This window comes from Chelon labrosus (genome assembly GCF_963514085.1).
Source record: "Chelon labrosus genome assembly, chromosome: 8".
In the NCBI taxonomy this organism is placed as follows: domain Eukaryota; kingdom Metazoa; phylum Chordata; class Actinopteri; order Mugiliformes; family Mugilidae; genus Chelon; species Chelon labrosus.
In genome coordinates this window covers 20,031,505-20,045,385 of record NC_140358.1, presented here as the reverse complement: position 1 = coordinate 20,045,385, position 13,881 = coordinate 20,031,505, and the positions used below count along the sequence as shown (strand labels likewise).

Here is a 13,881-nt window from a genome sequence, read left to right as displayed (position 1 = left end):
CCACGACACCCTCCCACGCGGATCACCGTTTTTCAAACACTATACTTCCAGGAGAAAAATGTTCAAAGCGCACATCAATGTCAGCCGGGTCTAGAGCGGGGTTATCAAAGAGCCTTTGTATGAGACCATGATAGACATTTCTGTATCTCGTGACAACCTCAATACTGGCACTTGCCAAGATGCGCAGATGAAACACATGCAGGCTACTTTACTTAATGAGCTCTTTCAATGCTAAAACACTGACCTTCAAAGGGCTAACCAGAGCCTACTGCTCCGGTTAGGTGCACCTAATTTTGCTAAATACTGATCTGTGAGTACCGATCATTAATTAGCCTGGAGAGCTGATAAAAATTCATGTTCATGTTGTGCAGTATCTGTGACCCGACTGGCTGAGTGTGTTCTGCAGATCTTACCTCGAGGGTTATTGAGCGCTGCTTCTGTGGCCTTCCTGCCCTCTCCACAGTGGCTCTGGTCAAAAGGCAGACACTGCTCCCCGGTTCCAGCCACAACCTCAAGGTTGCGAGATGGATCTTTCGGCTGCGAGAGGTTCCTCACCCGGTAGACCCTGCGACTGCTGGTGTCAGACACGTAAAGGACCTCTCCCATTGGGTCCATGGCCAGGTAGTACTTATGTGCAGGGCTGGTGCTGGAAAGAGAAGAGTGATAAAGTTTATTTCAAGCTAGATGGCAAACTTGTGCATACATTTTCCCCAAGCCAATGGAAGAGTATAAAGTTGGCGGCTCATGGATTTATTTTCTTTTTTTTTGCTTCTTGCCCAGAGTTGTATCACACTGCAGTTTAAAATTACACTGCCGTAGAGACTAGCCTAGTTTTGGAATATATAATATTCCTCTGTATCCATGACTAGACAACACCATCAGTTGAAGAAAATGTACTGGGAGGCAATCAGGTCATTCCAGTGTACAGCATTAGTATGAGAGACTCCAGCAGTAAAACTTGTGCCTGTTCTGAAACAAGAAGATTAATGTCTTCTCATTTACATAGTACAGATGGTCCCAGCCGCCACAGCTGAATAGTAGTCCTAAGTCACTATCTAATTTAACATTGTATATGTAAGGAAAATTCTGAATGTGGTTGTGTAGTCAATTCAAAGAACGAAATAAGTGATTGATATGTCCATTGTACACCACACCGATCAGCCACAACATTAACAGGAGAAGTAAATAACATTGACCATCTTGTGACAATTCAATGTTCTGCTGGGAAACTTTTGGACCTGGCATTCATGTGGCTGTTACTTAGACATGTACCACCCACCTAGACCAGACCAGGCACCCCCAAACTAGTCAACATACATGGAGCTACTTGAATCAAAGGTATTCAGTTTTGGTGTCAGTAGGAGAACAGTCCTTTCTTGGGAGTTAGCAGAGGAAAGTGGTGCCAAGATGAACGTAAGTATGTCCTTCCCTTAAAGCAAATCTTTCCACAGCAACAATAACAAGATATGTAGACACTTGATCCAAGTGTTTCAGTAGTTGCTTGACAACAAACAGTAAAGGAAACCAATCAGGGGAGCCGTGACATGAGGTTAATATTAAACGTATTCAAAAAAAAGTCTGTATTTGCTCAGAAGTATGGCGTTTGGTGGAGATGGATACGCAGTTAGGGTTACGTGCGTCCGCCGTGTCTCCGCGCATGTGATGTTAACAACTCGCCATGTCGTGTACCAAAATATAGGGCAGAGGAAGTGAGGAGGAGGGATGAATCACATGAACACACAGTTTAAGATTAGACACTGTGTTGCTTAATGTTTGCAATAAAAAAAAGTTTTGTAACTAGAGCAATTGAATACACTTTGATTACACGCACTTGGTTTAAATTACTGGTACGTTTCCATTTAATGATATTAAAAATATATCATTTTCTCAGAGATAAGTTGAAAGAGATGAATGTAATTGCCAGCCACCATCCTCTCTTCCTTATTTGACAGACAGAACAGACAGACTGCTTTAGCACCAAATTATAATGACACTGACAAAACTATTTGAACCCAGGATCTAATTTGTTGGAGAACATCCATTTCGGGCGATCGCTGCAATCAAGTCCTTTTTGTAGCTCTTAATGAGACTTCCACACAGCTGGTAGTTTGACTCTTTTTCACGGCTACATCTCTAAAATCAAGTCTCACAGCGGGCCACTTCAGAACGGCCCTCTTTCACTTGGGTGCTCTTGGATGTACGCTTGAGGTCATTAATGTTGTTGGAGGAGCCGTGACCTTAGCAGTGTGCTCCGCTCCAGAATGTTTGATTATATCTCGATTTCCTTGTGTCCTGCGTGGATTCAAATGGATCAAAGCCCCCCCAAGAACACAGCCGAGCCTCCTCTTTGCTTTACAGTGGGGATAGTGTCCTTTTCTTCTCGCTTCTCTTTTTTCTTTTGCGAACACAGAGTTGATGTGACTTACCCAACAGCATTGCCCCGCAGGCATTGCTGCTAGTCCAAAGGCCTTCCATGAAACACCAGTCGAGCTTTTTAATGTTTCAGTTTCATTCTGACAGCAGCATATGGCGCAACCAGACACTGTCGATCCTTGATCTTCAGGGTCAGCTAGTGTCCGTCATGAAGTTTTTCCTTGATTCTTTTTCCGCCATTTGAACTGTCCCTCTGGTCAATCTGGAGTCAATTGTCCTTGTGCGACCACATGCAGGGAGTTTGGCTACAGTCCCATGGACCGAGTTCCTAATAATAAAGGCACTTGCGGCTACAGACGCGTCGGGCTCGTCTCCGTAGACAAACTCTCTTCTTTTCTGTCTCTCGTTCATCTTCTGTGTATTGACACTAAAACGCATGAGTACTTTTCTAAATAACCTGGAACAGTTATTGTAAAACCAACTGAACACTACAGTGTGCTTGAAGTAACGACAGAATCCACTTTGTTCGTCACCAGTTCAAAGTTGTAGCAATAATTGTGCAAAGTCCATTTTACAAGATCGTTTTAAACTAAGAAAGAATTCAGTTTTTAATACGAATTCTTTGTTTTCAGAAGCATAAACATGTATTTGTCTTTGGTTTGCCAACCATGAATGGAACACTGCTTCAATGAGGGTTTAAGGCTACAAAACTCAAATCTGATTTATTTGTTAGGAAATTGAGAAGAAGTGATACCAGCGCCTTTGTTCTCTACGGCACACTTGTTAAAAAATGCTCAGGATAAAAACAGCAGCATACAGAGACCTACGGTACCTTACAATAGAGCCGCAAAGACGTTTTATAGATTTTATAGCGGTAGACAAATATTCATCAGAATAAACGTAGGCACATGTCAGGCAGCGATAAAGAACCTAATGTGTGAATGTATGCGCCGACTGGAATAAGGTGGAGAGCGGCATAATCCACGCACGTGTAAATCCTACCAAAAGCTGCATCCTTATAAAATATTTCTGAGATGTGACACCTCTGTTCCATGAGCACTGGTGCATTTTTTAAAACAGCCTGCGCTCATCAGTCGTATTTTATGCCTGTTTGTATTCATGCGTTTCTCATCTCTGACAAAACCGCAACGGTGGGAGCACTGATTGGTAATAACATGCAGCAAAGGTCCAAGACCAAAATTAAAGCCAAGCATTCATGAATCTAAATCTATCCTAAGCTCAGTGAGTCATGGGGGCAAATGACTGTCTGCTGCTCTAGCTGTTATTGTTAGTTTAAGTAAGGTTGCTTATATATGCAACAGAAAAGACCACAGTATGGAATCATGTAGTATTCATCCTGCGTCATACTTCATCCCGTGTCAGTGTATGCCTCCGGCTTACGTTAGCGCACTGAAGTCATTTACCCTCACACTGACTTTGACCTGCATACTGTACATACTGTACATTGCGTAGGATGGATGACATCACTGCGATCACACCGCAATGCACGGAAGACCTGACTTACCACTGTACGTACAGCATAATCTGCAGTTCATTAATTACATAAAACCTTTGATAGTTCCAGGCTATTGTGTTGCATTATTGAGACCTAGACATAGTGATTACAAAAAAAAAATAAAATTGTGAGAGCAAATTTAAATTTGGCTCTTTGAACTTTGTAACTCAGAGAGTTTCAGGCAATTACTTTGCGGCGTGAAATCCAATGTCAGCCAGGTCTGGTCAAAGGCTTCGTGCCAATTAAACTTGAAGACACCCTGTTAAAGTGTTCCTTTTCCCTTTTTGCTCCATAGCTATTCAACAAAAAAAAAAAAGTCCTGCAAGGGAGACTACACTGTCAAGGAAAATATCTCTATTCTCAACCTTTTGCATACTCTCTCTCTCTCTCAATTAAAGTATATTTCTGCATAGCTAAAACCAATAGTATCGCTTCATTTTGTGTTTGCTTATTTGCTTTGGGCAGCGGCTGTAAACTGTGAGGCTATTCTAGCCCCGCTATCCCTTACTCTTAAAAGAGAAAAATCTCTTTTGATATAAGCCTGAACCTTCCCACAACCCAGAGGGGAAAAAAAAAAAACATAGCAACACAGGCAAGGGTGCTGTCATTCATCTAGTCCATTAAGTGCATAACTGTTTACAGAGCTCAGCACTGAACTGCACATGCATTATTTAAACTTGATCCTGAGAGAGTTATTCACCGCGTTTCAAAATGTGCCACTGCTCCGCGCGGCATATCATATTTGTTGGTCCTCTTGAAGCTACCACGAGCACTGTATGGTGCACGCAACTGATAGCAAATCCCCTCACCGATCTTTTTCTCAATTAGAAGCCCGCAGCACCAAATACATTTACCCGCTGGAAGGAAAATGAACAACAATAACAACCCCAGCACAAACAATCCCGCTCTAGCGTCTCTTCTTCCCTCTACACGTAACACAACAATGATCAGAGTTGATAGACGCGGCGATCTGGCTGTTCCTGACAGTCTCTCTGAATCGACGGTCTGGGCTCTCAGATATGATTGTGGAGGACTTCCACCCCTATTTGCTTTACTCTTCACTCAAGCTCTTGAAGGGAAAGAACAGACAGTAGTTTTCGCACTGAGCACTTCCCATATTGTCTTCCCTCAGAGAGCACCTTGTTTTGAAACCCTGTTGGCTGATAGGCACTTTGCTGGGAAGAATGCGTAGTGCAAGGCTTTGAAAGCTGAATATGGATAAATAATTAATGCATTTGACTTAGGAGAACAATAGTATAGAATAAAAGAGAAACACTAACACGCTTCTAACTGTAAAAAGCTGCTCCAGAGAAGGAAGCAGGAACTAAGGGAGAAGAAACCTCCAGGGTAAGGAAAGTGCCTTCAGAAGAATCCAATTCGTGCAACATAGACCGGGGTTCCTAACATTTTTATTTTTATTTTTATTTTTTCCTCTACGTGTTCCTCCACATGCCTGCCAGATTGACTTAAATTCACCTTTATACTTCCACCCATCATCTTACAAATGTCCATTGAAATAATTTTACTCAGGCATCAACGATTAATGATATAAAAACAAATATAACAAAAGACAGTACAATAAATATATATTTGACAATTTATCTATTGAATTCAGCTCTTTGGGTCATTTATCGAGACTAAATGTCTGATGAAGTAGTATTCAGTAGTAATTTTGTTCAAATATCTCATCTAACTAATTAATTTTAGCAAGAGAAACTCTTTAAGCCCTATGTTTCAGCTATTTAAACCATGTATCCCCTTTAAGCTAGCGTAATGGTTTACTCATTACCGTTGGCTATGTATTTAATAAGCCATTAAACAACTGTTTTATCATACGGGTATTTTCAGGTGTCGCAGAGGAATCAATGGAGACACGAAGTCCTGACCATCTGGTGGACGCTGTGGAATCTTATGTTGGAATCTGTTTTGGATCTTGTTTGAATCGTGCCATAACTAAAACATTCAGCACGCAGAATTTGTTCTCTGGATTTAACCCATAGACTTGCACTAACAGAATAGTAGTAGAAGTAGTAGTAGTGGAATAGTAGTGATTGCAGCCTGAGCAGCTGGATCTCAGCGTGGGCACAACATGCACTTGGAGCTGTCTGTTGTGAACAGATCCTCCAAGATGTACATTAATGCCAGGTGCAAGCAGGATCTCCATGCAACCTTTATGTTCTAACAGAATCAAAAGATTATTTGTCTGCCGTCATTGACTACTGTGCATATATATTTTTTTTTTTTACAAAATAAGGTCCCATGGTGGTCCACCAGAATACCCCTCTACACTCTCTATATGTATTTTTCTACAAATTCAAATGGTATTTCCATTTGTTTAAGACACTCAAGCTACATTTCCATGTGTCCCTTGTAAACTGCTGAAGCAACCCCTCTGTGCTAGAAGTAATCCCAGTCGGCTTAGGCTTTAAAGTAGGAAATAACCATTGTTTTCATAATGTCCAATTTCCCAGGGTATGCAGACACATGTACACACTCATCCATGAACCATAAACACCCATCGGTGCATGGCCTGCAACTTTGGCATGATGGATATATGATATCATGAAAAATCCTGTGTGTTTTCAAAATCGGATAAGCCCTCTCTTAGTCTCTCACAAACAGCCACAAGCGTGGGCGCACACACAATCGGCTCAATATACAGCAATCCATGACAGAAACACAAACATCAGCACGCACACAGCCGCACACAAACATCTGTCTAATCTCGTGTCAGACACGGCGTATAGAGCTCAAACCAACATCAAGGGTCCGAGCCAGGGACGACGGTGGGGCCATTCCCGGCCCTGGGCTTTTAGGCCGGCTCAGGAAGAGAGCGAACGGATGCACCCTCCAAACAGACTTTCAGTAATCCTCTAAAAAGTCAAATCCTTGACATTTTGGCTGATTTCCAACTTAGAAATTTAATATCGCCCGGTGAAATTTAAATGAGGATTTGATCTCTCTGCAGTTGGAGCGTGCACAGATTTTGGTTGTGGCGCACGCGTGTTTGTGTGGAAGTCAGGTCAATGCAATTTGCGGAAAACAAACAGCCGTCAACGTGCTGCGAGGCATTTTGCAACATGTCCTGTCTTTTCTCTTGACGCATGTTCTTTGTGTGTGTGACTGTGTTGTGTGGAGGTATATAAAAGAGGTGTTAATCACCACTTCTCACCTGTGTCTGGTGTCCCGGTTCCTGATAATAGGCCATGGAAGAGGGTTTGAAAAGAAGAGAAGAGCAAGTAAAAACAATTATTTATGACGCTAACGAGAGTACCTCAGAATTTCATAGGCTACAATGAGTCAATTTTCCCCTCATAAAGGGAGATTAGGGTTGATTTAGCCGGCTGCATTGTTTCACATTAAATATTAACATAAACAGGAAGCTTTTTGGCATTTCCTCCCGGAGGACAGAAAAGTATCAAATACAGACACTGTGAAACCTCCGTCTGAACCAGAAATATTAGTCAGAGGTACAATAATAACAGCGAATGAGAGAGTAAAGTTACATAAGGAGAACACTTTACAGGACAAATGACTGTGCAATCCCATCGAGATTCTACGCTTGAGAAACTACAGAAATAGAGAATGTCGTGCCTGCAGCACAGTAGGAGATATCATCGCCATAATCCAGAGGAAAAAAAAGTATCTTTGTTTCACGGCAAAGACTTTCAGCTTCTCTCACATCCTAAAGAGGTAGATTAGAGTGTGTGATCTGAACCTCACACACTCCGCCTTAGCGTGGAGACAAACTTCACAAAGTATTCTACTGAGATCAAACAGATCACAAACGCAGATGCCAACCAGAACTAATGCCATGCTAACCCATTTCAGCCGAGCTAATTTTGTTTTAATTGTGCTCAAGTCAATCCGAAGCTCAAAATCCAATTGCTTCCCAATGTGGGAGATCTCTACCCAGAGCAGCATGATCTTATCACATGCAAACAAGATCCCGATTCTCACTTGAGTTCCAGTATGGTTCTGGTGTATCCATCGGGGTGCACCCTGCGGATGAAGTTGAAGTCGCCCACGTAGAGGGAGCCGTCGGGGCCGATGGCCAGCGCCACGGGGGCAAACAGCATCATGTCCCTGGCTGCGCCGCTGCAGCTTGGGCCACAGGGAACGCTCCGGTAGAAACCGTTCCCCATGACGGTGCTGATGACAGGAGGCTGCTGGGAGAGGAATACGTTTTCTCCGTTTCCTTTGTGAAGGATTCCTGGGGAGAGACCAATGCAATAAATACCTTAAACTCCCTAAAAGAAAAGTCGGTGTATTGCCTGAGGGGATGGAATCCTATATGAAAGCATTTTTTGACAAAGTTTGAATTCCACATGACAGATTGACTTTTTTATTTCGCCCCATTCCTTTTCCTCGCGCTGGGTTTATGGAGGCAGGCTGAAAATGTGGACGACCCTTCGGTGCACTTGCACGCATATGATACCAGCGGTTCAGCTAACTGTCAATCAAATCTGAGCCAACTACCCTGCAATGACCTCATGAAGTTTTTGAGCGATGTATACATTAATAAATAATAACTTTTAATGTGATTGTAGGGTATTTAGTAAGAAATGTGTCTTATTCCGTCGAAGTAAGCTTTACTTACTCTATTAACTGAATCACTTTGTTGTATGATGTAGCTGAGTCACCTGGACTGTTTGCTCCCCTTACTTCAAGGACTGCAGTGGAAATGAGTCTTTGTGTTGTTGTACTTTATGGCATTGTCTTGGGTGCCATTTTATGCGCTCATTCAAGACTATCAAAGGAAGTAAATAGCGGCTAAATTTAATGACGCAGCTTTGTGATTGTTACTTATCTCAAAGTCAAAGGGAGCGAAACTTCAGTCTTCTTTCAAAAGCAAAAACTAATTCAGTTCAATTCAATTCAACTTAGTCCAATCGATTTGCGCCTTTGAAAATGCAGCCAGCCTCCAAGCGCCAAAAAACACGATCAGAGGACAAAAATGTGAGTAAAAACAATACATTTCTGAGCGAGCCTAATTTGGATCATGCGTGCGTACTCACCGCTGCGTAAGTTGATGGCGTGGTGCTTGTCCAGAGACCATCCCCCGAGGTTGGACGGAACCAGTTCAAACCCCTGCATCAGCGCGGTCCTCCTTTCCCAGTGGATAACGCCGGGACACGACTCGTACTCATAGCCGACTGATACTGAAATGCACAAATAAGTCATGCTGTAACATATAATACCGCGCCGCTGTGTTTTAACACTACAGTAAAAGACTGCACATGAGGCACAGAACCTAAGAGCCTGCCTTTACACACAAGCACGCACATGCTTTTCCCCTCTGTGTCTCTCAAAACTATATTGTATTGAGTGGTGAGATAGATGAAAGGCCTGTAGCGAGACCTCATCAGTGTGTGTGTTTGAGAGAGATCAGTGAGGAGTGGAGGCGTAATCAGGAGGAGCCCGTCTTCATGAAGGAGCCCTAGAATTAGCTGCTTGGCCTCTTAGTTGTAATGATACGCTGTGCAGCTTCCCACTACAACTAACAACAGCTTTTTTTTTGGCTTGGCAGGATTAAATATGCTTCGACAGTAATTTGCCACTTGGAATCTGTTTAAAGGCAGCAGGTGGCAAAGATGCAGGAGCTCTCAAAAACATGAAAACACGCAAATGGTGCGTACGTGTCCTCCTGCAACACGTGATAAGACACACACAAACACACAAATGCAGGACGAAGACCATTTGATCAAGTCATCACCAATTTCAGAAGGTAAAAAAAATAAATCAGTTCATATTGTCTACTGTCTACACAATATATTAATTTAAGAGATACTTGTTACTTGCGTATATTATTCAGTGTATTCAAGACATATTATTATCTTATAAGGTATTACATGACGTGTGATGCAAGAGTTGAGCAGCGATGATGGGGAAGGAACTGTGAAAAATTTATTTTTTCACGCTGTAGTAGTCAAGGAAAAAGGAACCACACTGAGACTAATCAGCAGGTGGAGTAGCAGTTAAGGCTTACCTTAACTATATATATGTATCTACACACTCTGCCTGGTCGAAAAAAAAGTCGTTGCTGAAAAAAAAAGTCACACACTCTAATATTTCGTTGGACCACCTTTAGCTTTAATTACAGCATGCATTCGCCGTGGCAGATTTATTTCCATCCAGTGTTGCATTCATTTTTCACCAAGATCTTGTATTAATGATGGGAGAGTCCACGTGTGATAATGATGTCTCATGCTCCCTGAACCACTCTTTCACAATATGAGCCCGATGAATCCTGGCATTGTCATCTTGGAATATGCCCGTGCCATCAGGGAAGACACAACTCCATTGATGGAATAACCTGGTCATTCAGTATATTCAGGTAGTCAGCTGACCTCATTCTTTGGGCACATAATGTTGCTGAACCTAGACCTGAGCAACTGCAGCAACCCCAGATCATAGCACTGCCCCCACAGGCTTGTACAGTAGACACTAGGCATGATGGGAGCATCACTTCATCTGCCTCTCTTCTTACCCTGATGCGATGGTTCCCCGCTATCCTTCCAGTTTTTAATAATGCGTTGGACAGTTCTTAACCCAATTTTAGTAGTTTCTACAATCTCCTTAGATGTTTTCTCTGCTTGGTGCATGCCAATGATTTGACTCTTCTCAAACAGACTAACATCTTTTCCACGACCACAGGATGTGTCTTTAGACGTGGTTGTTTAAGAAATGAGAAGCTACTCAACTTGCTGTCAGCTGAAAATTAATCACCCATGCAGTAATTATCCAATAAGAGGCTCATACCTGTTTGCTTAGTCAAATCCAGGTGGCAAGTGTTTTTTTTTGGCCAGGCAGTGTATATTTAATACTGTGGTAAAGCTCATTCTCTTTAAAGCTGTGTTGTTGTTGTTTTGGCCACTTGGGGGCAGCATAGCTGACAGTAAGTACAGCCCGATATTATCAGCAGCTAAAGTTGTTAATGGTGAACTTTTGTTCAGATAATAAGGGCACACATCCGGCACTATTACATTTAACATTAAGATTTCAGTCCCGATGATGAATTTAAGTTCACCATATATATATAAAACTTGATGTGCCTGCTAAATGCTAGGGTAAATAGGTGGCTGTTATCTTTGCCGTTGGGCACTGGGAGGTAGCGTTCGGTTGGTTAGTCACCTATGTTTGGTAATAACTTCGATGAGGGACGGTGGGTCGACAAGATTCATCAATTATTTTGAAGACTCTAAAATGTAAACCTAAGGAGAGCTGCTGTGTTGGGTGATTATATTTTGCAGGCTCATCCTTTCCTGTGACCCTTTCAGATTACACCCATTTGTTTGATGTATTGTTTGTACAAAAATATTGATTAGTGCAGCTTTGATAAAGCACCTAATTGTATCACATGAACAGGGTTATATTGCTTTGGGGAGTTGATGTAAGAGACATCCGATGACAGCAACGTCCGTTTTCATTTCATCAATCGAAACGCCTACCTAAATTTTCAGTGGTAATATATTTACATTGTATGATTAAATACAATAGTAAAAGCTGTAGGGATTCAATAGCGTTAACTCTATTTAAAATGATATAACATTACAGAAAAGACAGCTTGACAAGTCTGACACAAAAGCTGTGGAAGAACAGTTGTCACTGTCAATCACTGCTGGCGCTGATCTCCCTTAACTTCCTTCACTGTAGACCAACGTGCCCGTGAATTGATGGGCGCTCAAGGGAAATGGGGAGCAAAGTCAGCATAAAGAGCGGCTCACATGGCGGAATAAGTAAGCAGGGGTGCACACATTATGCACAAACTCGGGAGATTCCCTTTAACACGGAGGGAAACTCTCGGCAGACACACAGGGCCAACTTAAATCTCCAACTCGGTGGGTACAATCGATAAGGTGATTGGAGAAGGAAGATAATGGGTAATTTGGGACACTGGGGATTCTGAAGGAGAAAAATAAGGTTTAGAGTGTTGCACAAAAGTTGTTAGTCCAGGAACTATCACTTAGGTTTGTTCGAGAAGTCAATTTGTTCCAATTTTTGCATTTTAGGCTCTGTTAGGCTTGTAATGTTTTGCGGTTGAAGGCCAGAAACAGACGTGAATGGCAGGGAATTCGAATGTTTTGCAGAAGTGATGCTTGGCTAAACACACAGAAGACTTTTTTTTTGAAAATAAAAAGGCACGTCTCAAAATGGAATATATTAGTTTTGCACAATTTCTGACCCTTAAAGTCACATTGCATCCCTCTTCAAGGAAATGCAAAACGACCTGGAAACATGTCCCCCCTTATAAAAATGCATCAGAAGTTGCCATAAATACACTGCAGTCAAAAGGGACATCGTCCTGTTTTTTCTTTCTTTTTTTTTTAAATTCCAGCAAAACTGACTTAATTTGAGGAACAAGGCTTTTCCAGGGCAAAACGGGCAAAGCAATCTCAAAGGAAAAGTGTCAGTGTTTTGAGAACTGCTTCACAGCCCAATATCGCTGAAGCTATATTACAACAAACGACGCGCACGCACATCAAGGCGGATACACACACTCTCTCACAAACAATACGCGTGCGCGCCACAGCCCATAAATGCACACTCAATATCTCACAGGTGAAAGCTTTCATTCCCCGCTGCGGAAGCCTCGGGCAATGTGTTCACCCCGGCAAACAGAGCATGATCTCCCTTTCTCCTGCTCGCCGCGGCTACGCGCGAGGACACGGCCGCGGATATACACGTGTCGGCGTTTGTGCGTGCGACCGTGCTCGCCCGTGTCGTTGTAACCAACAAAGCACGGGGAACTATAGAGAGGGTGAGATCAGGGGAAAACACGGGTGGAGAACAGAGAACAAGGAGGGCAGGGGAAAACAGAAGCGAGGTAACAGGGGAGATCAGAGAGAACGGAAGAAATAACAAGCAGGGAAGCGAGGCAAAGAAAGTTCAGGACAGGACAGAAACACAGGATACACGGCGAGGGGCGGGGGGCGGGGGGAGAGTGGGAGGCAAGGGAACGGGGTAAGAAGGGCAAGGTGGTTTAGCAAAGCAGGGTAAATAAAAAAAAAATAAAAAAACAGGTTCATTTGAGCTGTGAGGAGGTGAGAGCACGAGAGAGAGCCCGGGCAGATGAAATGCAGCTCTAACAGATAAGGAGAGGAGGGGATGGATCAAGGGGGCAGAGATGGCCTAAGGACGGGGAGATGCAATCTCCGTACGAGACCCTACACTCGAGTGGACAAAGCGTCTGGTGAGCCTGATCTCAGAGCTTATGGAAAGCTCTGTCTTGCAGCTGCACTGTTTGTCTACATCCTTCGGCGGCGGACAGCAGATAGTGGAGGGGGGAGGGGGCTTGATGGGGACTTAAAGCGGCTGGTTTTGCCATAAAAAGTGCAATAACAGTAAGCCTTATAGATCGCGCATATGGTTTTTTTGTTGCACGGGTAAGAAAGGACATGGGGGAAAAAGAGACGACGGGTCACATGCTTGAAAACTCTCATTGCAGATTTGGATTTGAAGCACGAACGCTTATCTTTCTCTGCAAATCAGTCCTCGTCGAAGGTGTCCAAAAGTGCTTGTTCCCTGTACCAGCAGATGATATATATCTAATATATGTTTTTTAAAAGTTATTACTACATGGCTGTCACTCTTCTGTCCATCAAAGCCCACCCTAACGATTTGACCGGGCTGCCAGACCTAAATTGATCCTCGATTGGCCGTGCAGATCTTCACGGGGAATAATCAACTCCGAGCAGAGCGAGCCAAGACCACTACGCCCCCACACAAACATTTGTGGGCAGAGGAACTTCGGGCTAGCTTCCACGCTAGATGATATCTTAAATTTTATTAAACTCCACGGTGCATAGAATGTGCAGAGGACTCCCTTAAGGGAGCACTGCAGAGCGCAAACAGTTTGCTTTTCAACATTTAATTCATCACATGTTTTGAATTTCCTAATGATATTTTAATTGCGGGGGAGCACTTCGTCGTGATTTGGCAAATCAGCAGTTGTCAAACCACCACTAAAGAAACTAAACCTTGATACCGCG

General features: G+C 43.0%; 1 protein-coding gene across 1 annotated transcript in view; it reads right to left on the bottom strand.

Annotated features, from left to right (window-relative positions):
• Nucleotides 1-13,881, bottom strand: part of tenm1 (teneurin transmembrane protein 1) — a gene marked incomplete at its 5' end in the record, with an annotated part of 159,791 nt that overhangs the window by 43,074 nt on the left and 102,836 nt on the right. Inside the window, 4 exons of the mRNA XM_084549760.1 lie at nt 414-646; nt 7,062-7,082; nt 7,850-8,102; nt 8,908-9,051. Of these exons, the coding sequence (XP_084405886.1) occupies nt 414-646; nt 7,062-7,082; nt 7,850-8,102; nt 8,908-9,051 (651 nt within the window). The remainder of the gene's footprint in view (nt 1-413; nt 647-7,061; nt 7,083-7,849; nt 8,103-8,907; nt 9,052-13,881) is intronic.